General features: G+C 42.1%; 1 protein-coding gene across 5 annotated transcripts in view; it reads left to right on the forward strand.

Annotated features, from left to right (window-relative positions):
- Nucleotides 1-12,612, forward strand: part of LOC110520268 (adenylate cyclase type 5) — a 138,319-nt gene extending 125,707 nt beyond the window's left edge. For all 5 annotated transcript variants that reach the window (XM_021597450.3, XM_021597451.3, XM_090229994.1 and 2 more), the window contains 9 exons: nt 253-369; nt 636-794; nt 1,002-1,177; nt 2,221-2,241; nt 2,516-2,648; nt 2,727-2,990; nt 3,176-3,380; nt 5,185-5,309; nt 8,494-12,612. In XM_021597450.3, coding sequence (XP_021453125.2) covers nt 253-369; nt 636-794; nt 1,002-1,177; nt 2,221-2,241; nt 2,516-2,648; nt 2,727-2,990; nt 3,176-3,380; nt 5,185-5,309; nt 8,494-8,622 — 1,329 coding nt within the window. In that variant the 3' untranslated portion in view covers nt 8,623-12,612. The remainder of the gene's footprint in view (nt 1-252; nt 370-635; nt 795-1,001; nt 1,178-2,220; nt 2,242-2,515; nt 2,649-2,726; nt 2,991-3,175; nt 3,381-5,184; nt 5,310-8,493) is intronic.
- The last annotated feature ends 1,937 nt before the right edge of the window (nt 12,613-14,549 follow it).

The following is a 14,549-nucleotide window of genomic DNA, read 5'->3' on the forward strand; positions in this document are numbered from 1 at the left end:
AAGCTCTGGAAAAGTGAGGGTTTTAGAATTCCAAAGAAAATGCTGCGTGCATGAACCCCACATTGTAAGGAGTCTGATTTTGTGGGAGAGGAGTAGGGCAGCACTTCAACCAACGAGTTGAATTGCAGCCGAAGGTCATAGCTGGAATTGTGGCCTGTAGGATACAAACACAACGTTCTCTAGTAACTCAGGGATGACATGGACTGACCTACTGACCATGTCCTCTCCATCCGTCCCCTGTGCTTGGGACAGTTTTTCCCGGTGCCTCTCCAGACCTTGTCCAAGAGGATCGTCCAGTCCAGACTCAACAGCACCCTGGTGGGAGTCTTCACCATCATCCTGGTCTTTCTCTCTGCCTTCATCAACATTGTAAGTCACTGGGCCTCCACTCCAAATGGTTGCACAGATATTTTGAAGGGGAAAACCCAGACAGCAAAGCTTACATGCTTCTGCATTAATGAGTGTTTGACATCTGTGGGTTGTGTTCATTAGGGCCCACCGCAGCAGAACATTATTGCAACAGAAAACAAAAACAAGTATTACTTATTTGACAAGTTCAGATGTTTCGTGCCTGCTGAACACTGCCCAGTTGTCATTCATAATCATGTTAACCCCATTTGCCCTCTGCTCCCTAGTTCACCTGCAGTACTGGAGACCTGAGGACTTGTCTGAGCTGGGAGCTGAACATCAGTCGCAGCAGTGTGAACGCCTGCCATGCACGCAGCCTAAACTACACCCTTGAATCACTAGACGGCTTCTGTGGCAGTCCCTCACCCAACTGCAACTTCCCTGAGGTGTGTGTGTGTGTGATTGTGTGGTGTGCGTGCCCAGCTGGGTTGAGCAGTCATCCTCACTAAACTGACTCTGCGCCAGAAGCGGCCAATTAATTTCACAATGGCATGCTAAAAGATTTGCAAATGTTTGACATCTCTCTCACTCACTCTGTCCCCCCCCCCCCCCCCCCCCCTCCCTCCTCTCCTCCCGGCACCCTCCCTCTGTAGTACTTCTCTTCCTGTGTGTTGTTGAGTCTGCTGGCCAGCTCAGTCTTCCTGCAGGTCAGCAGCATAGGTAAACTCCTACTCATGCTCTTCATCGAGATCTTTTACGTCCTCATCATGGAAGTGCCAGAGGTCAGCCTGTTCGACAACGTAGACCTGCTGGTCATGGCCAACGCTATGTGAGTAGTTTAGAAATTCCATTAACTTGCAGGTACAAAAAAAAGTCAAGCCATGAAAGAAAGTCGATACCCTGACATTGTTGAATACTCTCGCAGAAGCCTTTGATAAGAAACCTTGCACAATAAAACTGCAGGAGCATTCAACAGTGTGCTGGTATCTACCTTCACAACACTAGTGACATAAGTTATTGTGTTTCTGTGGGATCATGAGGCGACTTTACCACAAGGGTACAGTGTTGTGTAGGGATTTGTGCTGGCTCAGGTTCACACAGTTCAAATATAAAGGTTTTATTGTCACGTGCACAAGTACAGTGTAATGCTTTTCTTGCAAGCTCTTTACCAACAATGCAGTCATCAATACCAGTAGTGCTATAAAATAAAGGAGAACAAAAACATGAGAAATAGAAATAAGAAGAACACAAAAGTAATTACGCTATATACAGGATCAGTGCCAATATCATATTTACAATGTGCAGGGATACTGGAGTGGTAGGAGTAGATATGTATAGAGGTAAGGTGACTAGGCAACAGGATATATGATAAACAGAGTAGCAGCAGCAGCAGCGTATATGATGATTGTATGTGAGTGCGTGTGTAGTCAGTATGAATGTGCGGTGGCACCTTAATTGGGGAGAATGAGCTTGTGGTAATGACTGGAGCCAAATCAGTGGAATGGTATCAAATACAAGAGACATATGGTTTCCAGGTGTTTGATGCCATTCCATTTGCTACGTTCCAGCCATTATTATGATCCGTTATCCCCTCAGCAGCCTCCACTGGTGTATGTGTGTGTGAGAAGAGTCCTGTGTGTGTTAGCTATTTAGCAGTCTTATGGCTTGGGGATAGAATGGTATTGCGCTAAACCAGGCCAGTTATTCACAACATGCAAGCAGCAGATTTAAATTAAGTTTAGTGGTGCGTTTACTTAATGTAATGGATGACTTGTGCTGTCTACCGTTATCCATCTTCAGATGGAGTGGAGGTTTCGGTCGCCCTGCTTCTCCCTCTCCCTAAAATGTGCTCTCTTTGTTTTCTCTTCACAGTGAGCATATAAATGGAACAAGGTGAGATGTAGCTTAACACTACTAAACAATTTGAAACACACAAATTGATTGAGATCGATTGTATCCAATATACTGTAGCTTTAATGCATCCTATAGATCTTCCTCTTCATATGCCTCAAGTAGTTAGATAACATTGATAAACAGTGTTGTGACCTTGTATATTGTTTAGTAATGGTATGTAGTATCTAGTGTTATTAGATAAGTTAAAGAGTGCTGTGGCATGCCTTTAATTGATCTCTGTAGTTGATCTGTGGTATCTTTCCTCTCTGTCCAGCTGTGTGATGGACTCTAAGGTCCCTCTGAAGATCATGACTCCTGTAGTTATCACTGTTTTCGTCCTGGCCTTGTATCTACACGCCCAGCAGGTGGAGTCCACAGCCAGACTCGACTTCCTCTGGAAACTACAGGTAGGTGTGTGTGTCTGTATGTGTCTGGGCCATGTCCAAGGTCATTGATACCTATTTTCCCTTCCTCCCTCTTTCCAGGCCACAGAGGAGAAAGAGGAGATGGAGGAGCTACAGGCCTACAACCGTCGCCTCCTCCACAACATCCTCCCCAAAGACGTGGCTGCCCACTTCCTGGCGCGGGAGCGTCGGAACGACGAGCTCTACTACCAGTCCTGTGAGTGTGTGGCCGTCATGTTCGCCTCCATCTCCAACTTCTCTGAATTCTACGTAGAGCTGGAAGCCAACAACGAGGGAGTGGAGTGTCTCCGGCTGCTCAACGAGATCATCGCAGACTTTGACGAGGTGACAGGGGAGGAGGAGAGAGGAATGAGGATGAGCTGACGATGTGTGTGTGTGTGTGTGCGTGCATATATATCTATTTTCTGTCATATTACTCCTTATATAAACTACTAGTGGGTACTAGTGACTATTCTTGGACCCTGTTATGTTGAAAGAGAGCTAACAAGCTAACCCTCCTCTTGCCCCAGATCATCAGTGAGGACCAGTTCCGCCAGCTGGAGAAGATAAAGACCATTGGCAGTACCTACATGGCTGCCTCTGGCCTCAACGATTCTACCTACGACAAGGAAGGCCGCTCACACATCAGAGCCCTGGCAGATTACGCCATGAGACTCATGGATCAGATGAAGTACATTAACGAACACTCCTTCAATAACTTCAAGATGAAGATAGGTAAGGCTGCCTACAGGAAAGATCATTTTTTTGCCTTGTTATTAATTTTGATGTGACAATGGGTTATTCATGAGAATAATGGTATGCTTAAGCGATGCCTCACAAAATGCATAATGAGTAATGGTAAAAATGTTACCTAACCTGTAAAAAAAACTGCTGGCCCATAACCCTGAAAACCCCAAAAATGTATATTAAACATACTGTGTATATTGTTAGAAACTGCTGGCCCATAACCCTGAAAACCCCAAAATGTATATTAAGCATACTGTGTATATTGTTAGAAACTGCTGGCCCATAACCCTGAAAACCCCAAAAATGTATATTAAATATACTGTGTATATTGAACTTTTGGCTGCAATCCCATTAACGGGATGATATGACAACAGCCAGTGAAAGTGCAGGGCACTAAATTCAAAACAACAGATATCTTATAATTAAAATTCCTCAAACAAACATGTATCTTATATCGTTTTAAAAGGTAATCTTGCTGTTAATCCCACCACAGTGTCCGATTTTAAATATGCTTTACAGCGAAAGCACCACAAACGATTATGTTAGGTCACCACCAAGCCACAGAATAAACACAGCCATTTTTCCAGCCAAAGACAGGAGTCACAAAAAGCACAAATAGAGATAAGATTAATCACTAACCTTTGATGAGCTTCATCAAATGACACTCATAGGACTTCATGTTACACAATACATGTATGTTTTGATTGATAAAGTTCATATGATGTATGTATGTAAAAAAAATCTGTGTTTACATTGGAGCGTTACGTTCACTAGTTCCAAAAACATCCAGTGATTTTGCATAGCCACATCGATTCAACAGAAACAGAAATACTCATCATAAATGTAGATAATACAAGTTATACACATGGAATTATAGATATACCTCTCCTTAATGCAACCGCTGTGTCAGATTTCAGAAAAAGCAAACCAAGGAATAATCTGAGACGGCGCTCAGAAAAATAATCAAATTAGCCACCATGTTGGAGTCAACAGAAACCAGAAATTACATAATAAATATTCCCTTACCTTTGATCAGAATGAATGCACTCCCAGGAATCCTAGTTCCACAATAAATGCTTGATTTGTTCGATAATGTCCGTTATTTATGTCCAAGTAGCTACTTTCGTTAGCGCGTTAGGTATACAAATTCAAATGCTCGTGCAGGTCGAGCATTACTTCGGACAAAAACTTCTAAAAGTTATATTACAGGTTGAAGAAACATTTCAAACTAAGTATAGAATCAATCATTAGGATGTTTTTATCATAAATCTTCAATAACGTTCCAAACGGAGAATTCCTTTGTGTCTAGAGGAGTAACGGAATGCAATATCATGTGGAATGCGCGTGACCAGGAAATGGCTCTCTGCCAGTAATCTGACTCATTCAGCTCTTATTCAGTCCCACAACACAGTAGAAGCCTGATTCAAGTTTCTAAATACGGTTGACATCTAGTGGAAGCCCTAGGAAGTGCAACTTCATTCATATCCCAATGTGAATTCAATAGAGCCTGGGTTGAAAAATCGACCAACCTCAGATTTCTCACTTCCTGTTTGGATTTCTTCTCAGGTTTTTGCCTGCCGTATGAGTTCTGTTATACTCACATACATCATTCAAACAGTTTTATAAACTTCAGTGTGTTTTCTATCTAATACTAATATGCATATATTAGCAACTGAGACTGAGGAGCAGGCCGTTTACTCTGGGCACCTTTCATCCAAGCTACTCAATACTGCCCCTGCAGCCATAAGAAGTTAAAAACATGCTGAACCATATCCCTGTCCATCTGCTCCAGGTCTGAACATGGGTCCAGTGGTGGCTGGGGTGATCGGGGCCAGGAAGCCCCAGTATGATATCTGGGGGAATACCGTCAACGTTGCCAGCCGCATGGACAGCACTGGTGTACCTGACAGGATCCAGGTAACTCAGAGAAACAGCATGGTAGAAACTGATAACACACCTAGGATTTCTTCTGTGACCTTTTTCTGACTATGATGAAGACCTAAGGCTCACAAATTGTTGATAAAGCACATGGGAGCATAGCTTTTTCTAACCTTATGTCTATCTTGAATATATACAGTTGAAGTTTACATACACCTTAGCCAAATAGATTTAAACTCATATTTTCACAATTCCTGACATTTAATCCTAGTAAAATGTCCCTGTCTTAGGTCAGTTAGGATCACCACTTTATTTTAAGAATGTGAAATGTCAGAATAATAGTTGAGAATTATTTTTCAGCTTTTTTTTCTTTCATCACATGCCCAGTGGGTCAGAAGTTTACATACACTAAATTAGTATTTGGTAGTATTGTCTTTAAAATTGTTTAATTTGGGTCAAATATTTTGGGTAGCCTTCCACAAGCTTCCCACAATATGTTGGGTGAATTTTGGCCCATTCCTCCAGACAGAGCTGGTGTAACTGAGTCAGGTTTGTAGGACTCCTTGCTCCCACACGCTTTTTCAGTTCTGCCCACAAATGTTCTATAGGATTGAGGTCAGGGCTTTGTGATGGCCACTCCAATACCTTGACTTTGTTGTCCAGAAGCCATTTCCACAACTTTGGAAGTATGTTTGGGGTCATTGTCCCATTTGGAAGACCAATTTGCGACCAAGCTTTAACTTCCTGACTGATGTCATGAGATGTTGCTTCAATACATCCACAATTGTTCTTCCTCATGATGCCATCCATTTTGTGAAGTGCACCAGTCCCTCCTGCTGCAAAGCACCCCCCCCCCAACATGATGCTGCCATCCCCATGCTTCACGGTTGGGATGGTGTTCTTCGGCTTGCAAGCCTCCTCCTTTTTCCTCCAAACATAACAATGGTTCTATTTTTGTTTCATCAGACCAGAGGACATTTCTCCAAAAAGTATGATCTTTTGAGCGGCCTTTCAGGTTATGTCGATATAGGACTCGTTTTACTGTGGATATAGATATTTTTTTACCTGTTTCCTCCAGCATCTTCACAAGGTCCTTTGCTGTTGTTCTGGGATTGATTTGCACTTTTCACATCAAAGTACGTTAATCTCTAGGAGACAGAACGCATCTCCTTCCTGAGAGGTATGACGGCTGTGTGGTCCCATGGTGTTTTTACTTGCGTACTATTGTTTGTACAGATGGCACCTTCATTGGGAGAAATTTCCAAACGCTTGATGAACCAGACTTGTGGAGGTCAACAATTTTCTTGGTTGGCTGGTCTTGGCTGACTTCTTTTGATTTTCCCATGATGCCAAGCAAAGAGGCACTGAGTTAGAAGGTAGGCCTTGAAATACATCCACAGGTACACCTCCAATTGACTCAAATGTTGTCAATTAGCCTATCAGAAGTTTCTAAAGCCATGACATAATTTTCTGGAGTTTTCCAAGCTGTTTAAAAGGCACAGTCAACTTAGTGTATATTGACTTCTGACCCACCAGAATTGTGATAGTGAATTATAAGTGAAATAATCTGTCTGTAAAACAACTGTTGCAAACATTACTTGTGCCATGCACAAAGTAGATGTCCTAACTGACTTGCCAAACTATAGTTTGTTAACAAGAAATTTGTGGAGTGGTTGAAAAACGAGTGTATGTAAACTTCCGACTTCAACTGTATGTACTACCGTTCAACAGTTTGGGGTCACTTAGAAATGTCTTTGTTTTTGAAAGAAATGCACATTTTTTGTAAATTAAAATAACATCAAATTGATCAGAAATTGTAAATGACTATTGTAGCTGGAAACGGCAGACTTTTTTTATGGAATATCTACATAGGCGTACAGAGGCCCATTATTAGCAACCATCACTCCAGTGTTCCAATGACACGTTGTATTAGCTAAATTCTGAAACTTGTCAGTCTATTCTTGTACTGAGAAATGAAGGCTATTCCATGCGAGAAATTGCCAAGAAACTGAAGATCTCATACAATGCTGTGTACTACTCCCTTCACAGAACAGTGCAAACTGGCCCTAACCAGAAAAGAAAGAGGAGTGGGAGGACCCGGTGCACAACTAAGCAAGAGGACAAGTACATTAGAGTGTCTAGTTTGAGAAACAGACACCTCACAAGTACTCAACTGGCAGCTTCATTAAATAGTACCCGCAAAACATCAGTCTCAACGTCAACAGTGAAGAGGCGACTCCAGGATGCTGGCCTTCTTAGCAGAGTTGCAAAGAAAAAGCCAAATCTCAGACTGGCCAATAAAAATAAAATATTAAGATGGGCAAAATAACAGACAAAGATTGGAAAAAAGTGTTATGGACAGACTAATCTAAGTTCGAGGTGTTCGGATCACAAAGAAGAGCATTCGTGAGATGCAGAAACAATGAAAAGATACTGGAAGAGTGCTTGATGCCATCTGTCAAGCATGGTAGAGGCAATATGATGGTCTGGGGGTGCTTTGGTGGTGGTAAAGTGGGAGATTTGTAGAGGGTGAAAGGGATCTTTAAGAAAGGTTTTCACTCCATTTTGCAACGCCATGCCATACCCTGTGGACTACGATTTATTGGAGCCAATTTCCTCCTACAACAGGACAATGACCCAAAGCACAGCTCCAAACTATGCAATAACTATTTAGGGAAGAAGCCGTCAGCTGGTATTCTGTCTATAATGGAGTGGCCTGCACACCGGATCTCAACCCTATTGAGCGGTTGTGGGAGCAGCTTGACCGTATGGTACGTAAGAAGTGCCCATCAAGCCAATCCAACTTGTGGGAGGTGATTCAGGAAGCATGGGGTGAAAACTCTTCAGATTAACACATTGACAACTAGAATGCCAGAGGTCTGCAAGGATGTAATTGCTGCAAATGGAGGATTCTTTAATGAAAGCAAAGTTTGAAGGACACAATTATTATTTCTATCATAACCTTGTCAACGTCTTGACTATATTTCCTATTCATTTGGCAACTCATTTCATGTATGTTTCCACGGAAAACAGGGATTTTTCTAAGTGACCCCAAACTTTTGAACGGTAGTGTACTTTTATTTATATTATCATGTGGTAGGGGATGCAGGGTGCCTAAGATCAAGATATGTGGAGACTTATCCTCTCAGTGTCAGTTTATGACTACAACTTCTTACTTTCTACCCTTCATTCCCTCTCTCTTTTCTCTCCTTTCTTCCACCAGGTGACCTCTGACCTGTACAATGTGCTGAACTCCTATAACTACACACTAGAGTGCCGAGGCCTGGTCAAGGTGAAGGGTAAAGGAGAGATGCAGACCTACTTCCTCACTGGAGGACCTCCCAGCAGTTAACACCCAGGGTGTGTCTGAAATGGCACACTATTCCATGTATAGTGCACTACTTTTGACCAGGGCCCATAGGTCTCTGGTCAAAAGTAGTGCACTACATAGGGAATAGGGTGCCATTTCAGACACAGCCTATTCAAAAGCAGCCCCAGTAACGGACTGACACTGGCGCAGGAGAAGTAGAAGGGGGGGCTGTTGGACTAAAAGGGGCTAACCCCCAAGCCTTTGACGAGCAGGTTCATAGACCTGTGTTAGCTTGGGGAACTGACTGCCTCCCACCCATACCCCTTTTCCAACATTTAGCCCCTCCCTACCTGCACAGGTTAGCCTCCGATTGGCCCAGAGTGAAGGAGACCACACCCAGCATCCACTCGGATTGGGGGAAAGTGACAGAGGGAGGGGCTTAGAGGGCATGGGTTCGCTGAGGAGACCAAAGAAGTCCTAGACTGCAGAAGACAGACACATTATGACAGCAGTCTCTCACAGTCTTATTCCCACCAGTCAGTGTGAGATAAGGAACCACTTACAGCCAATCATCTCACAGTACTGTAGGTCTCTGTAAGGTTCTCTGAGGAAATCGCTACACTACCTGTGTTGTCATAGACATTCTGCTGAAGGATCTAAGTCGATCCAAAAAAAACCTGCATGAAGACACTGAAAACCATATATACACGTAAAACACACACTGTTTTATCTGTATATATATATATAAGTATATATATGTGAAAACAAACTGTTTTTGTCCATACAGTCCATGTATGTTGTCTTTGTACACTGTTGTACTGTTAAGTGGTACAGATATTACAATTCTCCATACAATGGGTATACTACACACTAACATGGCCATCGCCAGCCAGTACAGCAACACTGTCAAACCCTTTACCAGAGTTGGTCAGAGAGGAAGGAGCAGTGTGTTTAATCACCAGTAGGGGTCCTAGGTGGGCCGTTAACCTGGCAGGGTACTTGAACGACCAGAGTGAGACTGCTCTGCTCCTCTCCGTGTGAGTTTACAGAACTCTTCCACAGTCTACTTTACACACAGGCGCAAACACACAGACAAACGTGCAGACACACACACGCAGAAACACACACACACATATGCGCTGGACAACACACATACAGTGGCAAGAAAAAGTATGTGAAGCCTTTGGAATTACCTGGATTTCTGCATAAATTGGTCATTCAATTTGATCTGATCTTCATCTAAGTGACAATAATAGACAAACACAGTGTGCTTAAACTAATAACACACAAATGAATTAATTTTTCTTGTCTATATTGAATATATAATTTAAACATTCACTGTTTAGGTTGAAAAAAGTATGTGAACCCCTAGGTAATGACTTCTCCAAAAGCTCATTGGAGTCAGGAGTCGAATCAATGAGACGATATTGGCGATTTTGGTTAGATAATAAAAAACACTCACAAAATGTTTGTTTGCTATTCAATAGAAGCATTGCCTGATGTGAAACATGCCTCGAACAAAAGAGATCTCAGAAGACCTAAGATTAAGAATTGTTGCCTTGCATAAAGCTTGAAAGGGTTACAAAAGTATCTCTAAAAGTCAGTCCATGGTAAGACAAATTGTCTATAAATGGAGAAATTTCAGCACTGTTGCTACTCTCCCTAGGAGTGGCCGTCCTGCGAAGATGACTGCAAGAGCACAGTGCAGAATGCTCAATGAGGTTAAGAAGAATCCTAGAGTGTCAGCTAAAGACTTACAGAAATCTCTGGAAGATGCTAACATCTATGTTGATGAGTCCACGATACGTAAAAAACTAAACAAGAATGGTGTTCGTGGGAGGACACCACGGAAGAAGCCACTGCTGTCCATTGTTGCAGCCACTGCTGTCTGATGTTCGCAAAAGAGCACCTGGATGTTCCACAGCGCTACTGGCAAAATATTCTGTGGACAGATTCAACTAAAGTTGTGTTGTTTGTAAGGAAGGAACACACAACACTATGTGTGGAGAAAAAAAAGGCACAGCACACCAACATCAAAACCTCATCCCAAATGTAAAGTATGGTGAAGGGAGCATCATGGTTAGGGCTGCTTTGCTGCCTCAGGGCCTGGACAGCTTTCTATCATCAATGTAAAAATGAATTCCCAAGCTTATCAATACATTTTGCAGGAGAATGTAAGGCTATCAATCCGACAATTGAAGCTAAACAGAAGTTAGGTGATGCAACAGGACAACAACCCAAAATACAGAAGTAAATCAACAACAGAATGGCTTGAACAGAAGAAAAAAAAACTTATGGAGTGGCTCAGTCAGTCCTGACCTCAACCCGATTGAGATGCTGTGGCATGACCTCAAGAGAGCGGTTCACACCAGACATCCCAAGAATATTGTGGAGCTGAAACAGTTTTGTAAAGAGGAATGGTCCAGAATTCCTCCTCCGTTGTGCAGGTCTGATCCGCAACTACAGAAAACGTTTGCTTGAGGTTATTGCTGCCAAAGGAGTGTCAACCAGTTATTAAATGTTTTCCAACCTGCACTGTGAATGTTTACACAGTGTGTTCAATAAAGACATGAACAATTATAATTGTTTGTGTGTTACTAGTTTAAGCAGACTGTTTGTCTATTGTTGTGACTTAGATGAAGATCAGATAACATTTTATGACCAATTTATGCAGAAATCCATATAATTCTAAAGGGTTCACATACTTTTTCTTGCCACTGTACACATACATACAAAAAACACAGACACATGCTGAAAACACTTTCAACTGAGGATGTCAATGAAAAGCTTTTTTGTATTTTCAACATTTTGTATTTTGACTCCAAAACACCAAACTATCAGATATTTTAGATTCTATATTTTGTACATTAATATATTAGAGAGAGAGACATCTATAAATAAACACCAAGTGTATTCGAATGTACATAGCTGACAGAGACCTATTACAATCATGCACATTCGCAAGGGGTGGGAGATATCAAGCAGTTGCCTGCACTTGTGGCAAGGCAATTTTCTTTGACCTTATTAACACCCTGCAGTCAGTCCACACCATAGATATATATAGTTTTGGTGCTCAAAGAAGCCTTTGAACTACACTGCTACTGTCCCCCACCCCATCCCACCAATCCTGGTTCAATCAGATAGTATGACCCAATGAATGTCCAATGTTCTCCAATGAGGCCTTTATTCTATAGGCTATAATATACTGATGACATGATCCTTATGTTAAATAAAGTAAAGACCAGCTTTGTGGGAGTCCCATGTGGATATGTTTTCATTTTGACCTTTCACATGCTGTATGTTTTTATTACTAGTGTGTCCCAAATTGCACCCTATTCCCTATTTAGTGCACTAATTTTGACCAGGGCTCTGGTCACAAGTAGTGCACTATGTAGGCAATAGTATGCTTTTTGGGTTTCACACCCTGGTCAAAAGTAGTGCACTATGAAGGCAATAGTATGTTATCTGGGTGGCGCACCCGTTTTACTAGAGTAGCCCCACTAGATGTCTTATCCTCTGGTCTTTAATCATTTCTAACTGAAACACTCCTACCTTCTTCAGTTCCTCTCCACTCCTCAAAATGGTGCCATTTTTTGCTCTTGTGACTTTTTCTTTACTGTTATTGTGTGTCATTGGTTGTGTTATAAGGTTTTATAGGAGGTTGAGATTGTACTTTAGTTGCTGGGCCTTTGAATATAAGCAAGGAAAATACAGTGCCATTGAATTCCATTTACCTTTAACATTCGTTCTCAAACTTGACTTTGAGAGGGGTACATTTCAGGTGATGGGACAGACAGACAGTCTCTGTTAGGGGGGCAGTGGGGCATGGCTCCCTTCCTCTCCATATACTTGGAGATAGGATGAACCTCATAAGGTGTTCCTTAGATAAAGGAGTGGTGAGGAGAAGAGAAATGGCATCAGTGCATTTTTCGTCAGAGGCAAACCATCGGTTGTCTTGGCTTTCTATCATGTCAAACACTATGCTGTTTTTTGTGTGTTTTTTTTACATTCAAATAAACCACTAAAATGTCATACTTATTGTTGGAAATGCCTGTTTTATGTGGCATCCAATGTGCCTTTCTATAACCTTATTATATTTGGATGGTTGTTTAGATGTAAACCCATATACAGTTTATTAGGTACACCCAATGGATCGGACCCCCCTTTGGCTCCAGAACGGCCTGAATTCTTCGGGGTGTGGAACGATTGCTCAGTTGGTATCAAGGGACTTAACGTGCCAGGAAAACATTCCCCACACCATTACACCACCAGCCTGTACCGTGGCACTAGGCAGGATGGGGTCATGGAGTCATGCTGCTTACGCCAAATCCTGACTCTGCATAACGCAATAGGAACCGGGGTTCTTTGGACCAGGCAATGCTTTACCACTCCTCACCAACCAGTGTTGGTGATGGCATGCCCATCGGAGCGCTTCATGTTTTTAGCTGATAGAAGTAGAACCCTGTGTGGTAATCTGCTGAAATAGCCATATGTGACAAGAACTGACGAGTTGTGCGTTCCGAGATGCCGTTGTGCACACCACTGTTGTACTGCACCATTATTTGCCTGTTTGTGACCCGCCTGTTAGCTTGCACAATTCTTGCCATTCCCCCTTGACCTCTCATCAACGAGCTGTTTTCACCCACAGGACTGCCAATGACAGGATGTTTTTTGTTTGTTTACCATTCTCGGTAAACCCTAGACACTGTCCTGCGTGAAAAGCCCAGGAGGCCGGCTGTTTCAACAGTGGCGATTTTAGCATGTAAATCTAAAAAAAAACAAAAAAATTATAATTGGGATGCATGCCAGCACAGCCACTACACAACACAACAATACACCTGGCTATCAGCAGAGCCTTGTCAGGCAGCGAAACAGTTCATTCAGCCTCATTTACTGCCTTTAAAAAAAACATACAGTACCAGACAAAAGTTTGGACACACCTACTCATTCAAAGGGTCTTCTTTATTTTTACTATTTTCTACATTGTAGAATAATAGTGAAGACATCAAAACTATCAAATAACACATGCGTTAAACAAATCAAAATATATGTTATATTTGAGATTCTTCAAAGTACCCTTGATGACAACTTCGCACACGCTTGGCATTCTCTCAACCAGCTTCATGAGGTAGTTAGTTACCTGGAATCCATTTCAAATAACTTAACTTAATTTGTGGAATTTCTTTCCATCTTAATGCGTTTGAGCCAATCAGTTGTGTTGTGACAAGGTAGGGGTGGTATACAGAAGACAGCCCTATTTGGTAAAAGACCAAGTCAATATTATGTAAAAAACAGCTGAAATAAGAAAAAAGAAAGTACATCATTACTTTAAGACATGAACGTCAGTCAATGCGGAACATTTAAATATTTTGAAAGTTTCTTCAAGTGCAGTCGCAAAAACCATCAAGCACTATGATGAAACTGGCTCTCATGAGGACCGCCACAGGACAGGAAGACCCAGAGTTACCTCTGCTGCAGAGGATAAGTTCATTAGAGTTACCAGCCTCAGAAATTGCAGCCCAAATAAATGCTTCAGAGTTCAAGTAACAGACACATCAACTGTTCAAAGGAGACTGTGTGAATCAGGCTTTCATGGTCGAATTGCTGCAAAGAAACCACTACTAAAGGACACCAATAAGAAGAAGAGACTTGCTTGGGCCAAGAACCACGAGCAATGGACATTAGACTGGTGGAAATCTGTCCTTTGGTTTGATGATTACGAAATTTGGTTTTGGTTTGGTTCTAACCTCCGTGTGTTTGTGAGATGAGGAGTAGATGAACGGATGATCTTCGCATGTGTGGTTCCCAACGTGAAGCATGGAGGTGGTGGTGTTATGGTGCTTTACTGGTGACACTGTCAGTAATTTATTTAGAATTCAAGGCACACTTAACCAGCATGGCTACCACAGCATTCTGCAGCAATACACCATCCCGTCTGGTATGCGCTCAGTGGGACTATCATTTGTTTT

The sequence above is a fragment of the Oncorhynchus mykiss genome, chromosome 3, assembly GCF_057628025.1.
Source record: "Oncorhynchus mykiss isolate SJ-2025 chromosome 3, ASM5762802v1, whole genome shotgun sequence".
Taxonomy (NCBI): domain Eukaryota; kingdom Metazoa; phylum Chordata; class Actinopteri; order Salmoniformes; family Salmonidae; genus Oncorhynchus; species Oncorhynchus mykiss.